At 38.7% G+C, this 20,803-nt stretch overlaps 1 protein-coding gene across 44 annotated transcripts in view; it reads right to left on the bottom strand.

The window, feature by feature from the left end:
• Positions 1-835: 835 nt before the first annotated feature.
• The window catches only part of CLASP2 (cytoplasmic linker associated protein 2), a 153,390-nt gene continuing 133,422 nt past the window's right edge, over positions 836-20,803 (bottom strand). For all 44 annotated transcript variants that reach the window (XM_045857503.1, XM_045857501.1, XM_045857510.1 and 41 more), the window contains 6 exons: positions 18,146-18,374; positions 9,877-10,070; positions 9,504-9,632; positions 6,439-6,645; positions 4,783-4,899; positions 836-2,551 (listed from right to left, as the gene is read on the bottom strand). In XM_045857503.1, the coding sequence (XP_045713459.1) occupies positions 2,465-2,551; positions 4,783-4,899; positions 6,439-6,645; positions 9,504-9,632; positions 9,877-10,070; positions 18,146-18,374 (963 nt within the window). In that variant the 3' untranslated portion in view covers positions 836-2,464. The remainder of the gene's footprint in view (positions 2,552-4,782; positions 4,900-6,438; positions 6,646-9,503; positions 9,633-9,876; positions 10,071-18,145; positions 18,375-20,803) is intronic.

The following is a 20,803-nucleotide window of genomic DNA, read 5'->3' as shown; positions in this document are numbered from 1 at the left end:
ACCCAGCGACCTTTCGGTTCACAGGCCAGCACTCAATCCAGTGAGCCACACCAGCTATGGCAGAAGTCTGTTATATATTTTAAAAACTCACAAGAAATAAACATGTTTTATCATCCGGAATTATATGCTTTTAATTACTTCTGAGCAGTGCAATAAATGAATGACACTGATAATTAGTTTAGGAGAGAAGCAGGAAATAATTTAACCAATAGCTCTTTATCACCATTCTTTAATAGCTGACATCTAAACATGTTCTTGAAATGAACAAATTAAGAGTATATTGTATATAGAAATTGGAATAGTCAATAATTTTGAGTCTTAACAACTAAAATTATAAAATTTAAAATCTTTTCCCCATTTTTATATATTAGCTTTCACTTATTCACATGCAACCATACTTTTCCATTACTCAGTTGATTTGTTTCTGAGTGCCTGCCTTAGATGCCAGGTGCTTGGTCTAAGTTTTCAAGCAGAGTTATTATTCCGCGTCAGTCACTCTATCCAGTTGTCAACAGTAATTAAAGCAGGACCTTGAAGAACAGGTCAAAATTAAGTCAATATTTAGTTTAAAAATAATTATATAACATACCAAAGGTCATGGAACATAAACCATTATTAAGAAGTGTTCAGTGCTAAAATGTCTTTTCATCATAAAGCTATCATACATACATGCATATATAACTATATATATATTTGTGGCTGCTGCACCTGATAAATGTTTTCAGACGTACTTGTAAAATTTTTTGCTACATGACCTTTTAAAGATTTTTAAAAACTAGCTATGAGATAAGTGACTTGTCACACAGTGAGACAGCAACACAACTGATATACATTGTTAATTTTTTCAAGTAATGTTATGTACAGTTTTATTGCCAGTATATGCACAACAGTAAGCATAGAACTATAAATACACAATGTAATTAACAGTAGAAAACAAAACTGTTACAGGTAAAGGGGAGGAGATATAGAGAAACTTTTCCTGCTGCTAGAACAGAAACAAAGGTAAAAGCCTATGACAAATCATCCATTCAGTACTTTTGTCTTAAAGTCTTTACATACATTTCTACATTTTTTCAATTAAACAAAGAAAGTACAGAGAACTCTGTTAACAACAGCAAATTGCTCCCTAATAGCTATTTGCCTTTCCAGTCAAATTCACTTTATGTTAGGATTAAAAAAAAGTCAAGATGAGCAATCGTTAGTATCCTGGTTCCAAATTATCTACTTTGTCTTCCACCAAAACTGGTAATTTTTGCAAGTTGGCTGCACACGGAAAGAATAGATGTAGCAAAAGGTGATTTAAAAAAGTAACAGAAAATCACCCTTTAAATAGTTTTCCAAAAGACACTATAGGCAGCAGCTCAGTTAAAAGTATTAGCCCTGAAGAGGTAGAGAATTTGAGCCCATTATACAAGGTCATAGCCTTGGCACCATCTTCTCTCTCATCAGGATCAACGTTTTCAAGTAAGACAATTTCATGGTAAAAGGAAACCAGGTTCCACCATTTAAACAAAAGGTGCTGGTCGACTCCCATGTCTCAATAATTAGTTTGTTTATTAAATGAGAAACAGAAGACTGTCAAGGACACACATGCACTTGATTTTTTTGTCTGTTTCCATTATCAAGTTTATTCATAAGTGAATTTGATATTAATAAATATAAAAAAGCATCATTCACAACAAAGACAAACAAACCAAAAACCCTGCAATGAAACCTTCTATTTTAATAAGTATCAAGAAAAAGACAGGCAGATGATTTGGTGCAGCTTTCTTGAGGGGTCATAGAGGGACATGTTTTAAATAAAGATGGCAAGATCAATAACCAACAAACAGGATCAGTTTTACAAAACTGGCTGATTCTGTAACATTTCTCTTTGAGGCATTAGTTTTAAACTACCGATAACCCCAAAGAAGTTGCAACTAAGGATATGTATCACCGTCACACCGACAGAGTCCAGCTGTGGCTCAAATTAGTCTGCTTTGTTTCACGTCATTTCAATATTTCTAGCATAGGACATGATAGGAAACAAAACTAAAGTAGCAATAAAAATATTCTGCATTTGAAAAAAAGCAAAAAAAAAAAGTTTTAGACTGTTAAACTTTTAAAGCTTTAAGCATTCCTGTTTAACCAGCATTAAAAAAATTTATACAGTCATAACACTGGCAAAAGTTAATGGGAAGACAAATAAGTACAAACATGTGAAATGATGAGTTTGATTTAAAATTACTTTGTATTGATCAACTGTTGTTAATACTGCTTCTTCTTGAATTTGGAATAACTATCGTAAAAGTTACATGCAGACTGAGGATAGTCCTCTGTTACAGAAAATACAAAACAAAACAAAAAACTAAAACTAGGAAACAATGGTAAGTTCCAAAAGATGTATTTGAAAATTTCCTTTCACTGATGAGGGTGGTCTGTCTGTCCTTCCGTTGAGAGCCCTGGTTCACGTCAATGAGCGTCACTAACTTTGTCCGGAAACATCAGTAGTGGGGTCAGCTCCTCCAGAGCCTGTCTGTGCACGTTTGATGTACAGATTCAGTAGCTTCATCTGCAGATTGAAACCAAACATGTCATTTGAGCAAACTGCTCTAAATTATAATGATCTTTTAAAAATTATATACACATATGTGAGCTTTAAGAGATAGATTTTTTTGAGCGTTTTTATTTATTTTTTAGAGAGGGAAAGGAGGGAGAAAGAGAGAGAGAGAAACATCAATGTGCGGTTGCTGGGGGCAGGGGCCTGCAACCCAGGCACGTGCCCAGGCTGGGAATCGAACCTGCGATACTTTGGTTTGCAGCCCGTGCTTAAAAGATAGATTTTTTAAGCCCTGGCTGGCGTAGCTCAATGGATTGAGCGCGGGCTGGGAACCAAAGTGTCCCAGGTTCGATTCCCAGCCAGGGCACATTCCTGGGTTGCAGGCCACGGCCCCCAGCAACCGCACATTGATGTTTCTCTCTCTCTCTCTCTCTCCCTCCCTTCCCTCTCTAAAAAATAAATAAATAAAATATTTAAAAAAAAAAAGATAGATTTTTTAAAACATTTTTTATTGTTGTTCAAGTACAGTTTTCTGCCTTTCCCCGCACCCTTCCCTATCACCCTAGCCCTAAAAGACAGATTTTTTTTAAACTGAGGGGTTATTATAATGCCCATTATTGCTGACAATTAGAAACCACAAATTTCTGTTTGCTCATGATTGAGTAGTCTAGCACGTCCTTTTAGAAAATGTTGTAGTGTTAACATACATCAATTCAAGTACATTTAGAAAGTCATCATCAAGACAATAATGACAAACACTTAAGCACTATGTGCTATACAATATACTAACTGCCTTACATGATCTCTATCTTCAAAGCATTTTATATGTGAGGACACCCAGGCACAAAGTGTGTGAGTCCCTGCCTCCGTTCTCAGAGGCAGGAGAGAAGCAGGCCAGCAGAGGAAATTAGGCACTGGGGTTCTCGGACCCAAGATCTTAGACAACTATGTCACTGTCCTTTTAATAAAATGTTTGTGATTGCTCTGATCATTTGCAGTCTTTATGTATGCGACCATATTTTTACAAAGTTTGTAACTGGTGCGCATACAACTGTGTTCCACTTTTTTTCATCTAATGTCATTTCCAAACATTTTTCTCCCGTCTAGTTACTGTCTTCACATGCAGTATCTCCGGGTGCCCGGTATTCTGAGAAAGTGCCGAAGTTTAATCCTTCTACAGACAACTCTGGACTATTAGGACCTAATTTAAGCTCATCACAAAAGGTGGGATACATTTTTCTTTGAAAACTACTTTACTGTTCAAAGTTTTCTTTTTTAACATTAACTCTTTGATTCAAAAGTTTTTAATCTGGTGTCCATGGGATTCAGGAATTCACCGAATCCTCTTAAGTTATGTGTACAATTTTCTGTATCTATTTTTCTTGAAATGAGATTTTACCTAAATCTCAAAGACTAGGTAAAAATCTTAACCGAGAAAGAGTTAAGTGTCACTGCTTTAGTCTATGTGTCGAGTATAACTTATATAAGTATTTAATATAAGGTGTATACCTAAGCTCATTTTCCTTATGTGTTTTTTCTGCCCTTTTGCTATTTTAAACATAAATATGATCACAGTAATGGCAATCATTAGGATTTGAGGAAACTCTAACTGAACACAAGCGATTACCTTATTTATAAGCCATAACTCAACAATTATAATTTATCCTCATTATTATTCAAAATTTTGAATTTCAAAATTTTGATAGTATCAAATAAATGAGAAAAGCAAGACTTATTTTACTGATTTTTTAAGCCTTAAGAACTAATTGGAGAAATTATTTTGACATACCAAGTCAAAGTTGTACACTTTATCTGGATCAAAATAAGAATAGAAAGAGAACAAATATTTACCATAGTTCGTAGGGGGAAATTTTAAATATATTCAAGTGTTCCATTATTTGGGAGATATAAAGTAATCCATGAATATATAACGCTATCTGTTTTAAATTAAACAGTCTTTGGCGGTACGGATTTGGTTGTGGGAGCGGCAAAGAAGCAAGCTGGCTATTGTAAGTAACCAGAGGCTACAGGCATGTCTTTCACAGCAATCTACCAACAACCCCAGCAAACTGACAAATATGAAAGCAGAAATAGCTAAAATGCAAATGGTAGGAGGAATAAATTGAATGTTCAAACATGACAACAAAAGCTGAATACAGATGGACCCTTTAACATAAAAAACACACAAAAATTCTGAAGATGGGCCATGACCACCGTCCTTAGAGCAAAGCAGCTCTACTTACTTTACTGCCAGTGAGCTGACTGAGATGCGGTTTCAGTTCATCACCAATGACTGCATGCACAGCCACCAGGCAGAAGACACAAGCTTTCCGAACACTGCTCTCTGAGTTATCATAACCCTAAAACGAAAAGTCCTGATTAGCACTCCCGAGGGATCTGAGAAAAGTGCCATTCTAACAGACACAGAGAAGATGCGACTCAAAGAGGAGGTCTCAAGGTTTACTGACCAGTAACTTTTCAACCTTTTCAGGCAGAGACATGCCCTTCTCCCCTTCCGTTTCCCCTTTGGCACCTCCACTGTTAGCCTTATCAGGTTCTTTCTCATTTAGCTTGGAAAGCTGCAATTCTCTGAGGCTGCCCCTTTGCCAATGCACCTTGCAAAAAGTCTCCAGATTAACCTCCCTAAAGGATTCTGTTTTAGAGAATTCAATAGCTCCTCACTAGCCAATAAAACCTCAACTCCTTGGCCTGGCACTCCTATAACCCAGGCTGAATTAAGCTTAATATCTGTCCCATCCCTACCATTATTCTGAACTATTCATTCAACAAACATTTAATTAGTACCCATTGTGTGTATGACACATTCATGTTATGTATATGCTATTCTTAGTATCAAAGCACAGACCAAGGAGAGATTTGGATCTTATCTTCAAGGACCTCACAATTTAAAATTTTAGGGCTTAGAATGGAGCCACAAAGGTAATGTTATAAATGCACAAGGAAATGAATGATTAATTCTCTTCAGAATGAGTCTTAATATAGACACAATATATTATTAGTGAGCCATTAAAATTACATAATAGAATATTATTGGATAGAGAAATTTCACAACTGATGATTAAGTTATGCAAAGCATGTTACAAAATATAATTCCATTTTTGTTATAATGTTTATATGTGAATAGGTTAGTATGCGTAGAAAAAAAACATTACATCTATGACCATAAATCAGTATAACCACTTTAGAGAGTAATCTGGTAATACCCAAGAATTCTACTTCTAGATATATACACATAAGCACAAGAAGATACTAACAAGAAATTTCATTGTAATATATATTTGTGTTAATTTAAAAAGGGAAACAACCCACATTTCCATCAATAGATGAATGGATAAACAAATTGAGGTATAAACATAAATGGAATATTATTCAGCCAAAAAAAGAAATTCGAATTCATGCTACAATATGGACGAACCCTAAAAAACTATGCTAGGGGAAATAAGGCAGCCACAACGGACAAATGCTGTATGATTCCACGGACATGAGGGACCTAGAAAGTAGCCGAGAGACAGAAGGTAGAACAGAGGGTACCAGGGACTGGGGGGAGAAAGAATAGGGAGTTACTGATTAACGGATAGTTTCCATCTGGGATGATTAAAAAGTTTTGAAAATGCATAGTGGTGATGGTGGTGTAACATTATCAATATTACCAATATATGTAATGCCACCAAACTGCACACTTCAAATGTGACTAAATGGTATATTTTATATTATGTATAGCTTAACACACACACGCACGTGCGCGGCATTTCTGGAAATTCTTTGCTCTGAACATCCCAGACAGTTGCTTGCTCGTGCCATTAGTGTTGCTGGGAAGGGACTAAAGTAACTGAACCCCAAATCTGTCACAGTTTATTCCTCCATATTTAGATGCTTACCTGTATGAGGCCGGGCATAATCTCTGGTAAAAGCAGATTAAGAGTTTCCCTGGACACTCTCTCTATCACTTTTGTTTGCATTTTGATTGCAGCAAGGTTAATTGGGTAATCTGCAGTTTGGATGATAGGACAAAGCACTTTGATGCACTGCTCTGGACTGATTGAAGTGGCCAACACTGATGCAGCTTCCTCAGCGGATCTCACCACCTGAAACAAAGAGGAAGTTAAGCAAGAATGTAATTTTAAAAAGCTTTATACTGTGTTCGGAAGTACAAACTTCACAGAATTGGTAACAGGGCATGATATCTGGGATTTGCTTTGAAAACACTACGGTAAACAAATAAATATAAAAAGTAAGATTACTGATAAAACAGGGTTGGCAAAATGTCAGTGACTATGGAAGCAATGGATTCATGGGCCTTTTTTATATCATTTTTCCTTCTTTTGTGTGTGTGCTTTTAAAGTTGGCTAAAGCAATTTTTAAATCATACTGTGGTCTAGTTGTGCAGGGAAGTGAAGGCTCTCTCCACCTGGACCACAGTGTGGAGTCTCCCGCATCAGACACGCTGTGACGCTGCTCACTGCTAGTGTCCGCAACTCAGGAGTGCTTCTGCCCTTTTTTATCACATCATGACAAAGTAAAACATTCACAGTGTTATCAAGTTAACATGCTCTTCCTCCTTCTGTTCATAAGGATATCCTTTCTTTCTGTATTGGGCTTGGGGTGGGGCGGACAGTGGTTTTGCAATAAAGAGAAGATATGGTTGTCTATCTTCTTATTAGGATCTGTGATCTCTAAAGATGGTCTCGGAAAAAAGTGAACATTACTGCCTTTGATGCTTCTCTGGTCACATTTCCCTTAGACCTCAATTTCTGAGAGGTGTTCAGAAAGGCACAATGGAAAATACACTGCAAGTCAGGAGACCCAGGGCTAATTCCAGTCTAAGATGTCAACTTTATCGTTTGTAAAAATAGGGGTGCTACAGGCACTGTTTGGGTCAGAAGGTGAATAACTAAACTACAAATACGAGTTTTTCAGACCTTCAGCAAGATGCTACAGATGTACCACTACTAAATACTGGCTGAATCTGAATAAAAATACAGACAGATTTAAAAGTCAAGACTCCTTTTCCTATAAGGTTCACAGTCATATCTTTTGATAAGTGAATTACAGAGGGTTTCAATGTCTTCATATCCTCATCAACACTGCCTTTCTTCCTAGAATGTGTGAAGTGCTATCTCACTGTGGTTTTAGTTGCATTTTTCTAAGACTAATGATGTTGAGCATCTTTTCATGTGCTTATTGGCCATTTGTATATCTTCTCTGCAGAAATGTCAATCCAGATCTTCTGCCCATTTTTTAATTGGGTTGTGTTTTTGTTGTTGGTTTGTAAAAGCTCTTTCTATGTTGTGGTTGTTAGTTGCTTATCAGACACATACTATACAAAATTTTTCCCCTATTCCATGGGTTGTTTTTTCACTTTCTTGACAGTGTCCTTTGAAGCATGAAAGTTTTTAATTTTGATGAAGTCCATTTATCATTTTGTTGTTGCTGTAAGTTACTTCTACTTGTGGCATTCTAAGGAACTACTGCCACCCTGGCTGGTGTGGTTGAGTGCATGAAGCGCCAAACTGAGAACCGAGAGGTTGCTGGTTCCATTCCCGGTCACGGCACATGCCTGCGTCATGGCCGGGTCCCCAGTTGGGGGCGTGTGAGAGGCGACCTATCGATGTTTCTCTCACACATCCAGGTTTCTCCCCTCATCTCCCTCCCTTCCCTTCTCTCCAAAAAATAAATAAATAAATAAAAATCTTTAAAAATAAGTAACTACTGCCTAATCCAAGGTAACAAAAGTTTACACTTACATTTTCTCATGAGATTTTTATAGTTTGTTTTTACATTTAGCTTTGATTGATTTTGTCTCACTGCTATTGTGGTGGCAGTAATATCAGACTCTTTCAGGCAAGCTGTCCTCATTATTTTATTTAATAAACTTTTAACAGGTATCTGGCTCACATAGGCAATCTACTATGTTAAAATAGTAATGATTCTTACCTTCATTACTTATTTAAAAAAAAAAACAAATTCTTATTGATGAGTGGAATGTAAAGATAACATTAACAAACTCTAAGTAAAAAACAAAGTGAACCAAAGAAGAAAATGAAATCAGATCATTTATTTCCTAGAGCTAGGCTACTTTAGGGGAAAGATCGTGATATCACCATAATTCATTTCATAGAAAATATATGCTTGCATCTCAATTGGACATTACCTTGAAAACCAAGGTAAGTGTTCATTAAGGAAATTATCGATAAGGGTACTTTTCAAGCAACATTTATGTTTCATGCAATGCAGCAGCCCCCCTATCATCTACGGGCTCAGTTACCTGTAGTCAATCACGGCCTGAAAATATTAAATGGAAAATTCCAGAAAGAAACAATTTATATGTTTTGAATTGCATGCTACTCTGAGCAACATGATGACTACCGCCCCATCCCACTCTGTCCCACCCGGGACGTGAATCATCCCTTTGTCCAGCACAGCCCATGGTACACATGCTACCGTCTGCTGGTCACTTAGTAGCCAGGTCCGGTCATCACACCTGCTATGGTGATACCACAGTGCTTATGTTCGAGTCACCCTTATTTGACTTAATAATGACCCCAATGTGCAAGAGCTGTGATGCTGGCAATTCAGATATGCCAGAGAGGAGCTGTAAAGTGCTTCTTTTTAGTGAAAAGGTAAGTATATTACAATAAAATATTTTGAGAGAGAAAGACCACATGCACATAGCTTTTATTGCAGTATATTGTTATAATTGTTCTATTTTACTATTATTATTGTTAATCTCTCACTGTGCCTAATTTATAAATTAAACTTTATCACAGGTATGCATGTATAGGAAAAACATAATATATATAGAGTTTGGTAACATCATCACTTTCAGGCATTCACTGGGGGGTCTTAGAACATCTCCTGAGGATAAGCAGGAGGCTGGGTGAGAACTGCTATAACATCAGAAGTACTAGCAATAAAATTACAATTTAGGAGTGGGGAAACTTACCTCCTTATGAGGATCTTTATGTGCTTCCAATGTTTTCATGACAGTCAGTTCTGCATAGTTTTTAAATCTTGCTGGCTGATGCCTCAGGATTTCTTTTAAAACCTTTAATGCCAAAGCCCTGATTGTGGGCTAGAAAGAAACATTTTAATGTTTTTAATATTTTCAGTTGTAGAAAGTCTTTTACATTTTCCATGCCTGATATATAGGATCTTAATGTCGGGGTGGGGATCGGGAAATCACACACAACTGCATAAATTAGGTGGTATATTGCACAATTAAGTTTTCACATCTTTAGCTGAAAACATATTACACATCTTAAATGTGTAAAAACCTGAGAGCCAACTAATTCTATTAAAAAGGAAATTTTACTTGCCTCTTTATCCCCAAGGGTTTCAAGCAGTAAAAGTAATATTGTTTTGAAGTGTTCATCCCAAACACTGAAAGATTCTTCCTGTGTTAGCTTCATAAGTTCATAGAGGGCAATTTTTCTCTCTTCTACACGTTCGTTATGGTTAGACAGCTCTTTCAACAGCTCTGCCACCAGGTCGGAGTGGTCTAGGGAGAGATCTGTCAAAAGGACACGACATTAGTTCTGTAACTTCATTGGTCACCGCTCCCAAGCATGAGGAAAACAACTTTATAACATGAAACAGAATGTTGGTTGTAAAAAAACAAAACAAAACCCCCAAAACCCTAAGTAATTTTTTTTTCATTTATCGTCACCAAAACACCAAAGCTAGTTTAAAACTTTTTATAATAAAAATTCATACAAGAATTTACTATAATGAACTCCCAATCACCTATCACCCAGATTTAACAATTATAATTTATCATTCTTACTTCACTTTTATGCCTCCTTCCATTTTTCTTTCTGGAAACATTTCTCACAAAAACCAAGTATATCACCCTTGTACGCTTACGTGTACACCTGTGGTGTCATCCCAGGAGGCAACGGTCACTGGATTTAAATGGCAACAACCTGATCCCAGCACCTTAGAGGTCCCTGCCAGCCTCTTAACTAACATTTCACCCACTGCTTGTTGGGGAATCAGTTATTTTATGTAGGATTAAAAATGGGCTGGATTTTCTTCTGTAGGGAATAACTTTATCAACTACACCTAATGACCCTGACATATAGTTTGATAGAAGAGACAGAATAAATACTTAATATATTTCTTTTTAAATGTCAGAGTCAAGAGTTAGGTCCAATGTTAAGTTTCCACTTTTTTAAAGTAGAGATATGAGCTCATGAATTTTATGAATGTTAAAGGACCCGTTGTTTTCACAACAGTCATCAGTGCTCTGAATCATTTTTGTAGAAAAGACAGTTAAATCCAATAGTTCACATTAGAACATTACAAAATAGCAGAGTTCTTCCTAAATTCTTTTGATGACAAAATAAATACATGGTAAGTTCAGGCCTTGAGGGACTTGGGCAGACAGCCTGAACCAGTGTCACAGACCCTTTTCCTAACTCTGTCTCTGAAAAATAAAGTAAAATAAAAAATAACCACAGAATATAGAGCCTGGAAGGCACCCTGGGCCGTCCCCTCTCCTGAGTCTCCAGGAAAGACGGCGTGCGGCACCACAGAGCTGTGTTCTGTCAGTCCGCTGGGTCTCAGCACGCCGGCCTTCTATGGGAAAGGACCGCCATTGGTGCCGATCCTAGTGGACCGGAGAAGGCTCGTGAACCTGGCACTTGGGCGAGGGCTGTTGCCCACGTAAGAAAAGGCTCAAGGGGAAAGACCACTCTTCCCCCAAATGCCCAAAGGTTGCCTTTTGCCAGATGGATCATGACTGATCATTAAAAACAAGCCACTGTGCCTCACTCTGCTCACTGCTTAACCTCTGACCCGGAGATACCAATGATGTATTGAGATAACAAAACAGGTCTCAGGGAACACACAACTACAAGTAGAAAAAGGAAAATTATATTTCACTGAAGGGGATTCAGCAATCCGAGGAAAGGAAATCAAGTTCAGCTATTAGAATATATGCCTTCCACTGGAGCAAAACTAACAGATGATACGAAAGGAAAACTGAACCAAAAGTAATGACATTAATTGACTGCTGAATGGAAGTTTGTTAAGATAACTTTCATGGAATTATAATTAGAGCACTAAGAACCTCTGGTCTCCAAATACTCATACACAGTGTACCAAATGTGATTACTGAATTTAAAATCTTGATATAATCTGGAAAGAATGATCACTGAGGAAAACCAAATTAGGATTTTGCAAGATCAAGGAGAACCTATGCAAAATGCAAAGCAAAACCATGAAAAAGAAGAAATTTGTGTTCAAAGATAAAATCTTAACTTGGAGGATTGTCAAATAATTGTCTTATAATAATTTCACTTGTATAGCTCAACATTAGAACAATATTGCTGGTTTTGCCCTGGCTGGTGTGGCTCAGTGGATTGAGTGCTGGCCTGAGAACCAAAGGGTCACCAGTTCAATTCCCAGTCTAGGGCACATGCCTGGGTTGCGGTCCAGGTCCCCTGTAGGAGGTATGTGAGAGGCAACCACACATTGATGATTCTCTCCCTCTCCTCTCCCTCCCCCACTCTGAAAATAAATAAATAAAATGTTAAAAAAAACAAGCAAACAAACAAACAACAATATTAAGTGCTGGCTTAACGAGAACTACTACAGCAGGATAAATGCATCTCTCTAAACCCCACAAAAACTACTCCTGGAAAGTTATCAGACTTCCACAGATGTCAAGAGAATCATTCTCCCTGGCTGGCGTGGCTCAGTGGATTGAGCACGGGCTGGGAACCAAAGTGTCCCAGGTTCGATTCCCAGCCAGGGTACATTCCTGGGTTGCAGGCCATAACCCCCAGCAACCGCACATTGATGTCTCTCTCTCTCTCTCTCTATCTCCCTCCCTTCCCTCTCTAAAAAATAAATAAATAAAATCTTAAAAAAAAAAAAAAGAGAGAATCATTCTGATAAGTGTTTTATTTCAGCTACGTAAATGGAATTCAAAAGAAAATGCTTTTCAAAGGAACCCAGTTCTTCATGAATATAAGCTTTGTAATTCGTCTAGGAGATAAATTAGAAATGACTTGACACATTGGGTTGGCCAAAGGTTCACTTAGTTTTTTCCGTATGACGGCTCTAGTAGTGCTTGGCTGTCTCTAACTTCATTTAAAACATTTTTGTTAGACTGTACTCTGACAGCTGTCTTATCGGTGTGCATTTAAAAAAACTCAAAATTGGTGTTTTTTTTGTGCAGCCATTTTAATATTGAATATGGAAGAAAATATGCAACACTTTCAGTGTATTATGCTGTATTATTTCAAGAAAGGTAAAAACAATTGAAACAAAAAAAAAAGGAAAAGATTTGTTCAGTGTACGGAGAAGGTGCTGTGACTGATGAAACCTGTCAAAAGTGGTTTGCGAAGTTTCTTGGTACTATTGACATTTTGGCCAAATAATTCTTTGCTGTGGGCTGTCTTATGCATGGGAAGATGTTCAGCAGCACCCCTGGCCTCTACCCACTAGAAGCCAATAGTAGGGGACAGCCCTCATACTCAAGATATCCAAATCAATAAAGTTATTGGTGAAAATGAAAAGTGTCTTCTAGTTTATGGAAAAAACTAAACGGACATTTTGGCCAACCCAATATAATGGTCTAAAGAAATGATGGACAGGAGAATAATTTCTGCCAAAGAAAGCACATAAATTACTTGTTACACAACTGAACTATTTATATCATATAAATGAGATAACCCTAAGGCCCTGAATTAATTAATCACAGTGTAGTAATCAACAGAGAGGCACTGTGGTCATATGAAAAACAGCCGCAGGCTCTGGAGTCTGACCAAACCTCTGCCTCCTACACTCTGTGTGATAGGGGCACGTTCTCAATCATTACGGAGGCTCAGTTTTCTTGCCAGCAGAGTGGGAAAGTAGCACCTCCCTCCTGGCGTCACGGTGAGGCCCCACGCCAGGGGAATACAATAAACTCACCAATACTAATATGCCTCTGTCCTCAGGACAAATGCTGGCACAATTACAAGTCTAATAATACTTTTGTTGCAGTGCTCAGAAACTATAGGACAGCCTTTCAGCCTGGCAAACTCTGATAAGAGCCTTCTCTAAATACAGTGTCATCCTCAATAAAGGTAGTATTCTGGAATATTATAGTCCCTGGTAAACTTTTACAAAGATCATAATTAGATATGGACACTGGATGTTTTTTTAAAAATTTTGTTATTTCTGATTTTAGGGAGAGAGGAAAGGAGGGAGAAAAAGAGGGACAGAAACATTAATGTGAGAGAGAAACATCAATTGGCTGCCTTCGCACATGCCCCAACTGGGGATGGAACCTGTAACCCAGACAGGTGCCCTGACCAGGAATTGAACCAGCGACCTCTCAGTGTGTGTGGATGGTGCTAAACCTACTGAGTCACTTCGGCTGGGGTACTTTTTTTTTTTTGCTTTGTTAATTCTGATAAATGTATCAACAATGTATCTGTCTTAGATGTAAACAGAGACATCTAAGTGAGATATACTTTGTCTCAGAATTTTAAAACATGTCCTTTATCTGACTTTAACAAAATAATTATCTCTTCCCAAAAGTTCTGGGTTTTAAAAACGGACAAAAAAAAAATAAATTTTGCGTATTAAGGAGGGGAGGACATGGTGGCTGAAAGGAAAATCAAAACAGAAAGAAAGGTCAATAAATTTTTTTTGAAAAGGATAGTGTTAGCAATGTTTACAATAAAATAATGGCAAATTAGATTTCTCCATCTCAAAATTCAAAATAAAAATAGACAATAAAAACAACTGCTATATGAAACTTGGGGCAACTATGTGGTTTAACTGAGGGCTTATCCATCTTCACAAAGTGTGTATGCAACCAAAAATGGCTGCCTACATTTCAGCAGTCAATTAGCTATTATGCTGTGAAAAAATTAGGTTTGCAATTCAAAAACATTCTACCCTGTTTAGGTTTCAGCTATATAATTTTAAAAGATGTCTTCCCTAAACAAATGGAAAAATATGTATGTACCCTTGGTAAAAGAGAAGAACATTAGCTAAAAAGGGAGTGATCTTGCTATTTTGATTTTGTAATATTTGTGCCATATTAAGTCTCTTAACATGAGAAGGTAAAAATATGATTCCTCAATCTCATAACATATTATTTTCCCACTTATCAAAATTACAAATGGCCAGGCCTAGGGGCACAGATCCCCAAGCACAGTAAGGAGGATCTCTACATTTGAGAGGGGAAAGCATGGGGTTTCAAAGCTCAGCCAGGGTAAGAGAGGTGCCCAACTGGAGTGGCGACCAGGCGTGACCTGTCAGAGTCCAAGCAGAATGAGAAGGACATCCACGGCACGGGGTGTGAGAGCCCAGGAGGCCGAGGGTGTCCACGAGGAACGGCAGAGCCCAGCACAGTGAGGAGTGCATCTGTGCACGCGAGGTGGTGGCAGCGGCGGTGGAAACTGGGTGCATAAAGGAGGACTGGTCCAGTGGGTAAATATATTGGAGGGAATGGAAGCCAGGTTTCTCACTCTCTGAGAAAGGGGGTTCTCAATTTGGAAAGGGAGGAAAGTAGAATTATTCTCATGGTACTGGCTGATTGGAATTGGAGTCCGGTGTACACATATACCTATGGACAGATATGGGAGTAAGCAGACGTAAATTTGTGCGTCATACAGCTCTGGCCCCCGAGAGGGCATAGGGAGGTGTCTCACCAGCAGCAAGTGCACCCTAGTGTACACCCAGTGCGCTGCTTTCTATGAAAAGAAACCAAGGACTGATCCTTGGAGAAACGGTTGATTCCAGGATTGCATCAGGGACAGTATAATATTTTGTTTTTCCAGAATGCAAAGTTCGAGACATGTCATGAGGACACAAAGCCAGCTTGAATAGAATCCTGCTGGTCAAATCAAGGACAATTTGAGTAATAAAATAAGTAATGATAGTGACAAAGCATAACTCATTGATACAACATGAAACCACGAGTCCATACAGTTATAAATATGTCAATGAATTTTAAAAATTTTTTTTAAATTTAGTTTTAGAGAGAGGAGAAAGGAAGGAGAAAGAGAAACATTATGTGCAAGAGAAACAGAGACTGGTAGCCTCTCTTACTCCCCCCATTGGGGACCTGGCCTGCAACCCAGGCATGTGCCCTGACTGGGAATTGAACCAGCAACCTTTCAGTTCGCAGGCTGGCACTCAGTCCACTGAGCCACACCAGTCAGAGCTGTAAATGAATTTTTAATGAATAAATTTTAAGTTTAATGTGGAACAGAATATTTACACAACTTGAAAGTACATCTCCACAAAATGCTTATTGATTAGAAAAAGAGTACTTTCACAGTGGAGAAGCCCAGGAAGCACCACCATAACCAAGTGGCCAAAGTTACTGCCACCAGTCAGCAATTATGTGTTACTTGAAGGAATGCACTGTCACTTCTACGATACTGTCATCAGAGTACATAATCTGAATCTCATCTTGAGAAAACATCAGAAAACCTAAACTGAGGGAAATGCCACAAAATAACTGGTCTCTAACCTTCAAAAGTAGCCTTCATAACCTTGGTCATGAGAGCCGAGGATACTGAGTGCTGGAGGAGACACGATGATAAATGCAATGGGAGGTTCTGAACTAAACCCTCTAGCTCTAGGGTATTATTGGGACAACTGACAAAACTGTAATGGGATGTAGAATAGGTAGTCATTAATGTACTGTTGATAATCCCCTGCTTTTGATGAATATATTGTGGTTACGAGGGACAATGTTACTGTTTACAGAAAGTGCATCCTGGAGTGTCTGGGATGACAGGGCATTTGTCTGGCAACTTATTTCAAATGGTTTAAGAAAAAGTTCTTCGCTTATATATATATATATATATAAGCAAAGAGAACAAATGTCAGTGGACTCTCTTGGCTGGGTAGCTCAATTGGTTAGAGCGTTTTTCCGGATATACCAAAGTTGTGGATTTGATACCTGGTCAGGGCACATACAAGAATTAAGCAACGAATGCATGAATGGGGAATAACAAATCGATGTCTCTCTCTCAAATCAATAAATAGAAATTAAAAAGAAAAAAGAAATGTCAGTAGACCCAATTTGGTCTGCCAGTTTTTGACCTTTATGCAGAAATAAACTTAATACAATTAAAGCTGCTAACACTGCATCTCAACTCCCCAGGGGGCTGCTGCTACACAGGGTTCAAGGACTTTTTATACTAGGTCCCATTTATTCATTCCTGTTAAGCTGATGTTGCGAATAAAACTCAGCAACGTATTAACTATTTGTGACAGATTGAAAGACACCAAAGTGTATAATTGGGGCAATTTTATAGATTCATATATAATTTAAACTTAGTTTGGTACGTTGTCATAATTTTGCCTTTGTGATATATTAAAGTCTCTTAACATGACATGTTGGTAAAAATATAATTTGTCAACCTCATTAGTAATCAAAGAAATACAAGCAAAGAAATTTTCTACTCATCAAAATTACAAAAATTAAAAAAGATTTCTGATACCTAATTTCTCAATCATCCTAATAAATTAAGGAAATGCTTATTAGGATCACCTATTCCATATCCATCACAGTAACAAAAATTAAAAATATTTAAACATTCTCTGTTGGTGAGAAAATCAGCAGTATATACTTGAACTGGCCAACAGTTTTAAGCTTGTAACTGGGTCTCAAACCTTGAACTTACACATCCCTTAACTGAGCAATTTCACCTCTAGAAATCTCTCAGGGTGAATTATGTGTATGTCCATAAAAGTTTTTGCCAAAGTGTGTTCACTGACAGCAACACTGGGGGAATAAAGGAAGATCAGATAATCAGAAACTACCTAATTATAGTGTTGAGTGGGAGACTTCCAACTTTAGCTACAGGTAGTTCATACATTACCATACATTACTTGAGTCTTAAAAAATTAATGAATCATGTCATTTATAGAGGGAAATATAATTATTATTAAAAATAACTAAAACATTTGCAGTGTTTTATAATTTCTAATTAGCTATTATACATTTCTTCCTGAACCTTACTGCATACTGTGATCAGCAGGGCAGGTAGTACGACATCTCCATCTCCTTTTAGCCTAAACAAGTAAGACTCAGGAAGGTCAACCCACTTATTAGGCTGTGGAGCTAGTAATGTTGAGCTTAGACGTAAGCCCATTGTAAGCATAAGAACTTAGACCTAAGCCAACTCCAAAACCTAATGGTAGCTTTTCCCATATTTGTTCCTTGGATATATCTTACTAAAGATTTTGTTTACAGCTTCATACTTAAAAGGCTGTTGTAAAGAATGGGTATTCCTTCAAAGGGTTTTGTCATTCTGCCAAAAAAATTAATGACTGAATGGTGTCTGAAGATAAATTTATAAGCTACAATTGATTTGTTATTTCTGGGAGGCCAATGAGGTTTTTATCATTTCAAGGATGATCTTAGATGACTACTGTTTCTCGCTCTAGGAAAGATAGCTACCAAGCCATTAGAAATGAGCTCCTAGAAGATGAGAGATAACATTATCATCCCAAAGATCTTTACTTTTTAGGTTACCAAAAAAGAGCATGTGTATTTTTTTTTGCTTCATGGATTCCCAGTCCACCAACACACAGACAGTAGCAGCATTAGGACCCAGAACATACCATCAGGGAACTGGTCGGCATCATCATCAAACATGGCTTCCTTGAGGGCAGACTTATTGAAGGGACTGATGCTGTCTGAATAGTTATACGGGTTATAGTCTCGAGAGCGTGGAGAGGAGTGAGCGGGCATGGAATGGAGCAATGAAGCTTTATTATCAAGGGCTGTCTGGCTCGAATCAGTAGCATCACCTCCTGCTCTTGGGTCGGGCATCCCAGGGCCACCACACATCTAGTAACGAGAAGGGGGAGGTATAGCAAATTAGCTCATATTCAAGTAACAATCCGAAATTCTAAAAAAATGTTTCCTTACTGCTCAAAAGGCTATTTTAAAAAGGTAACAACAACCAGCGGGTAAAAATTATGTAATGGAAACCAGTATGAGTTAAAACTTCCATTCAATATATCAAAGCTCATAGTAAAGCTGTGGAGAAACCTGGCGAGGGCAAATAAAACCATAAAAGAATACTCTCTCCGAAGATTCTTACAGTGTCCTAGCCAATGGTTTGACCAAACAATATATACCATGTGATCAGCAACAGCTTCTCCATACCGACTAACGATACAAAAGGACTTTCATTAGCAGCAAAGAACTAAAAGCTGTCAGATTCCATTAGTAAGGTAGTAAATTATACAATGACAGTATGTCAACAAAGTGTAAGAAAACCAAATTTAAAAGCCTGCTTTAAGGGGAAAAAAAAAGGCCATAAGAAACTGTATGAATTTTGTAAAGATGCCTGATGGTAGTTTGTGTACATTAATATACTTATCAAAATAGCAACACTAACACCAATACCAAAATCATTACCACTGGCTTCAGGTCAAAATGGCGGAATAGTTAAATGAGGTACTCATGTCCTCCCACAACCACGTCAAAATTACAACTAAACTACGGAACCACCATCATTCAGAATAGCCTGAAGTCTGGCTGCACAGAAGTCCCACAACTAAGGATATGAAGAAGCCGCCACATGGAGACTGGTAGGAGGGTTGAGACATGGATGGGCTGGTCCCACACCCACAGGCAGTGGATAAAAACTGGAAAGGCTGTCTCGGCTGTGGAGGTCCCCCCTGAGGAGGGAGGGGTCCCAGCCCTACACCATGCTCCCAGCCCAGGGTTTCAGTGCTCGGAAGAGAAGTCCCCATAAATCCTGGCTGTAAAAACCAGCCAGGATTGTGGCTGGGTGAGACTGAGGGCTTCCAGAGTCCCAGGCAGTTCCTCTTACAGGGCCCACGTGAGACTGACTTGGACTCACTTTCTCGGAGCTCCAGCGCGGGGACACCAGGGACATATGGGGAGAAGCTGAATTATCTGGCATCAGGGCAAAAGCTGGAGGGGCAGCTATCTCCCAGACACAAGTGCTGGCAGAGGCCAGTGTTCCTTTGATGAGCCCTCCCCTCAAAGACCGGGCGGATGGGCACCACATCTGAGTCTCCATCAACCTGGCTAACACTGTTCGCCCTGCCCCTGTGATTACCTGAGATCCCACCCCGTCCAACTTAGCAGTCCTAACAAAATGTTTCCAGTGGCTTTTCCACATGAATGGACTAACTTGGCTCATGTTTCATTCAGGCTTTCCTAAATTTTCTCAAACAAGCAGTATCTAGTCTTAACACACCCCAATTTCTCCCTAAGTGGCCTCATATCCAGCACTAAAGACAGCTGGCTTTGATTCACAGCTTGGCCTCTCCTGGACACCTTCGAGCTCACCACAAGTAGCAGTGATCTGTAGATAGCTTTGTAACTTGCGCTGGATGGCTCCCGGCAGAACACAGGTGGTGGCTGACCTTGGACTGTGCTTCCTAGGAGGCCTGAGAGACAGTGCACCAGGTGGACAGCTTTAGACCATGTTGAAGCATCACCACCCAGTCACCTCCACAGGTGACACTATCAAGGAACAGACTCTATGGGCAGCGGTGCCCCACTTAAGTAAGTACTGCTCTGTGGGGTGGGTGCCTAGACAGGTGATTCTCTATAGTGGTTGAAGCCAGTCCTCTCAGCTGATCAGCCTGGGGATAAATCCCATCCCATTCCATTCCATTGACGTGCCAACAACAACTGGGGTTCAACTACAATAGGAGGGTGGTGTACATGGCCCACATGGGGAGGTGTACCTGAAGTACCCAACTAGGGTGAAGGGGGAGGCTGTGCCACTGGACTCTACAGAACACCTACTACCTAAGGCCACACTATTAAGCCCAGAAGAAACAGCAGTTCTACTTAATACATAGAAACTAACACAGAAAGGCTGCCAGAATGAGGAGACAAAGAAACATGTCCTAAATGAAAGACAGAACAAAACTCCGGAAAAAGAACTAAACAAAATGGAGACAAGCAATCTACCAGGTACAGAGTTTAAAGCACTGGTTATAACGATGCTAAAGGAACTTAATAAGAATTTCAACAGCATAAAAAAGAACATGAAAGCCACTAAAAAAACAGAAATGAAGGATACACTAACTGAAATGAAGAATAATTTATTGGGAATCAATAGTAGAGCTGGATGAAGCCAAGAATCAAATCAGTGATTTGGAATGTAAGTGAGCAAAAAACACCCAATTAGAACAGCAAAAAGAAAAAGACTCCAAGCCCTGGCTGGTGTAGCTCAGTGGATTGAGTGCGGGCTGCGAACCAAAGTGTCGCAGGTTCGATTCCCAGTC

The sequence above is a fragment of the Phyllostomus hastatus genome, unplaced genomic scaffold (assembly GCF_019186645.2).
Source record: "Phyllostomus hastatus isolate PE091 unplaced genomic scaffold, TTU_PhHast_1.1 phas_scaffold_129, whole genome shotgun sequence".
Taxonomy (NCBI): Eukaryota; Metazoa; Chordata; class Mammalia; order Chiroptera; family Phyllostomidae; genus Phyllostomus; species Phyllostomus hastatus.
The sequence above is the reverse complement of the archived record's forward strand: the minus strand, read 5'-3'. Positions and strand labels throughout refer to the sequence as shown.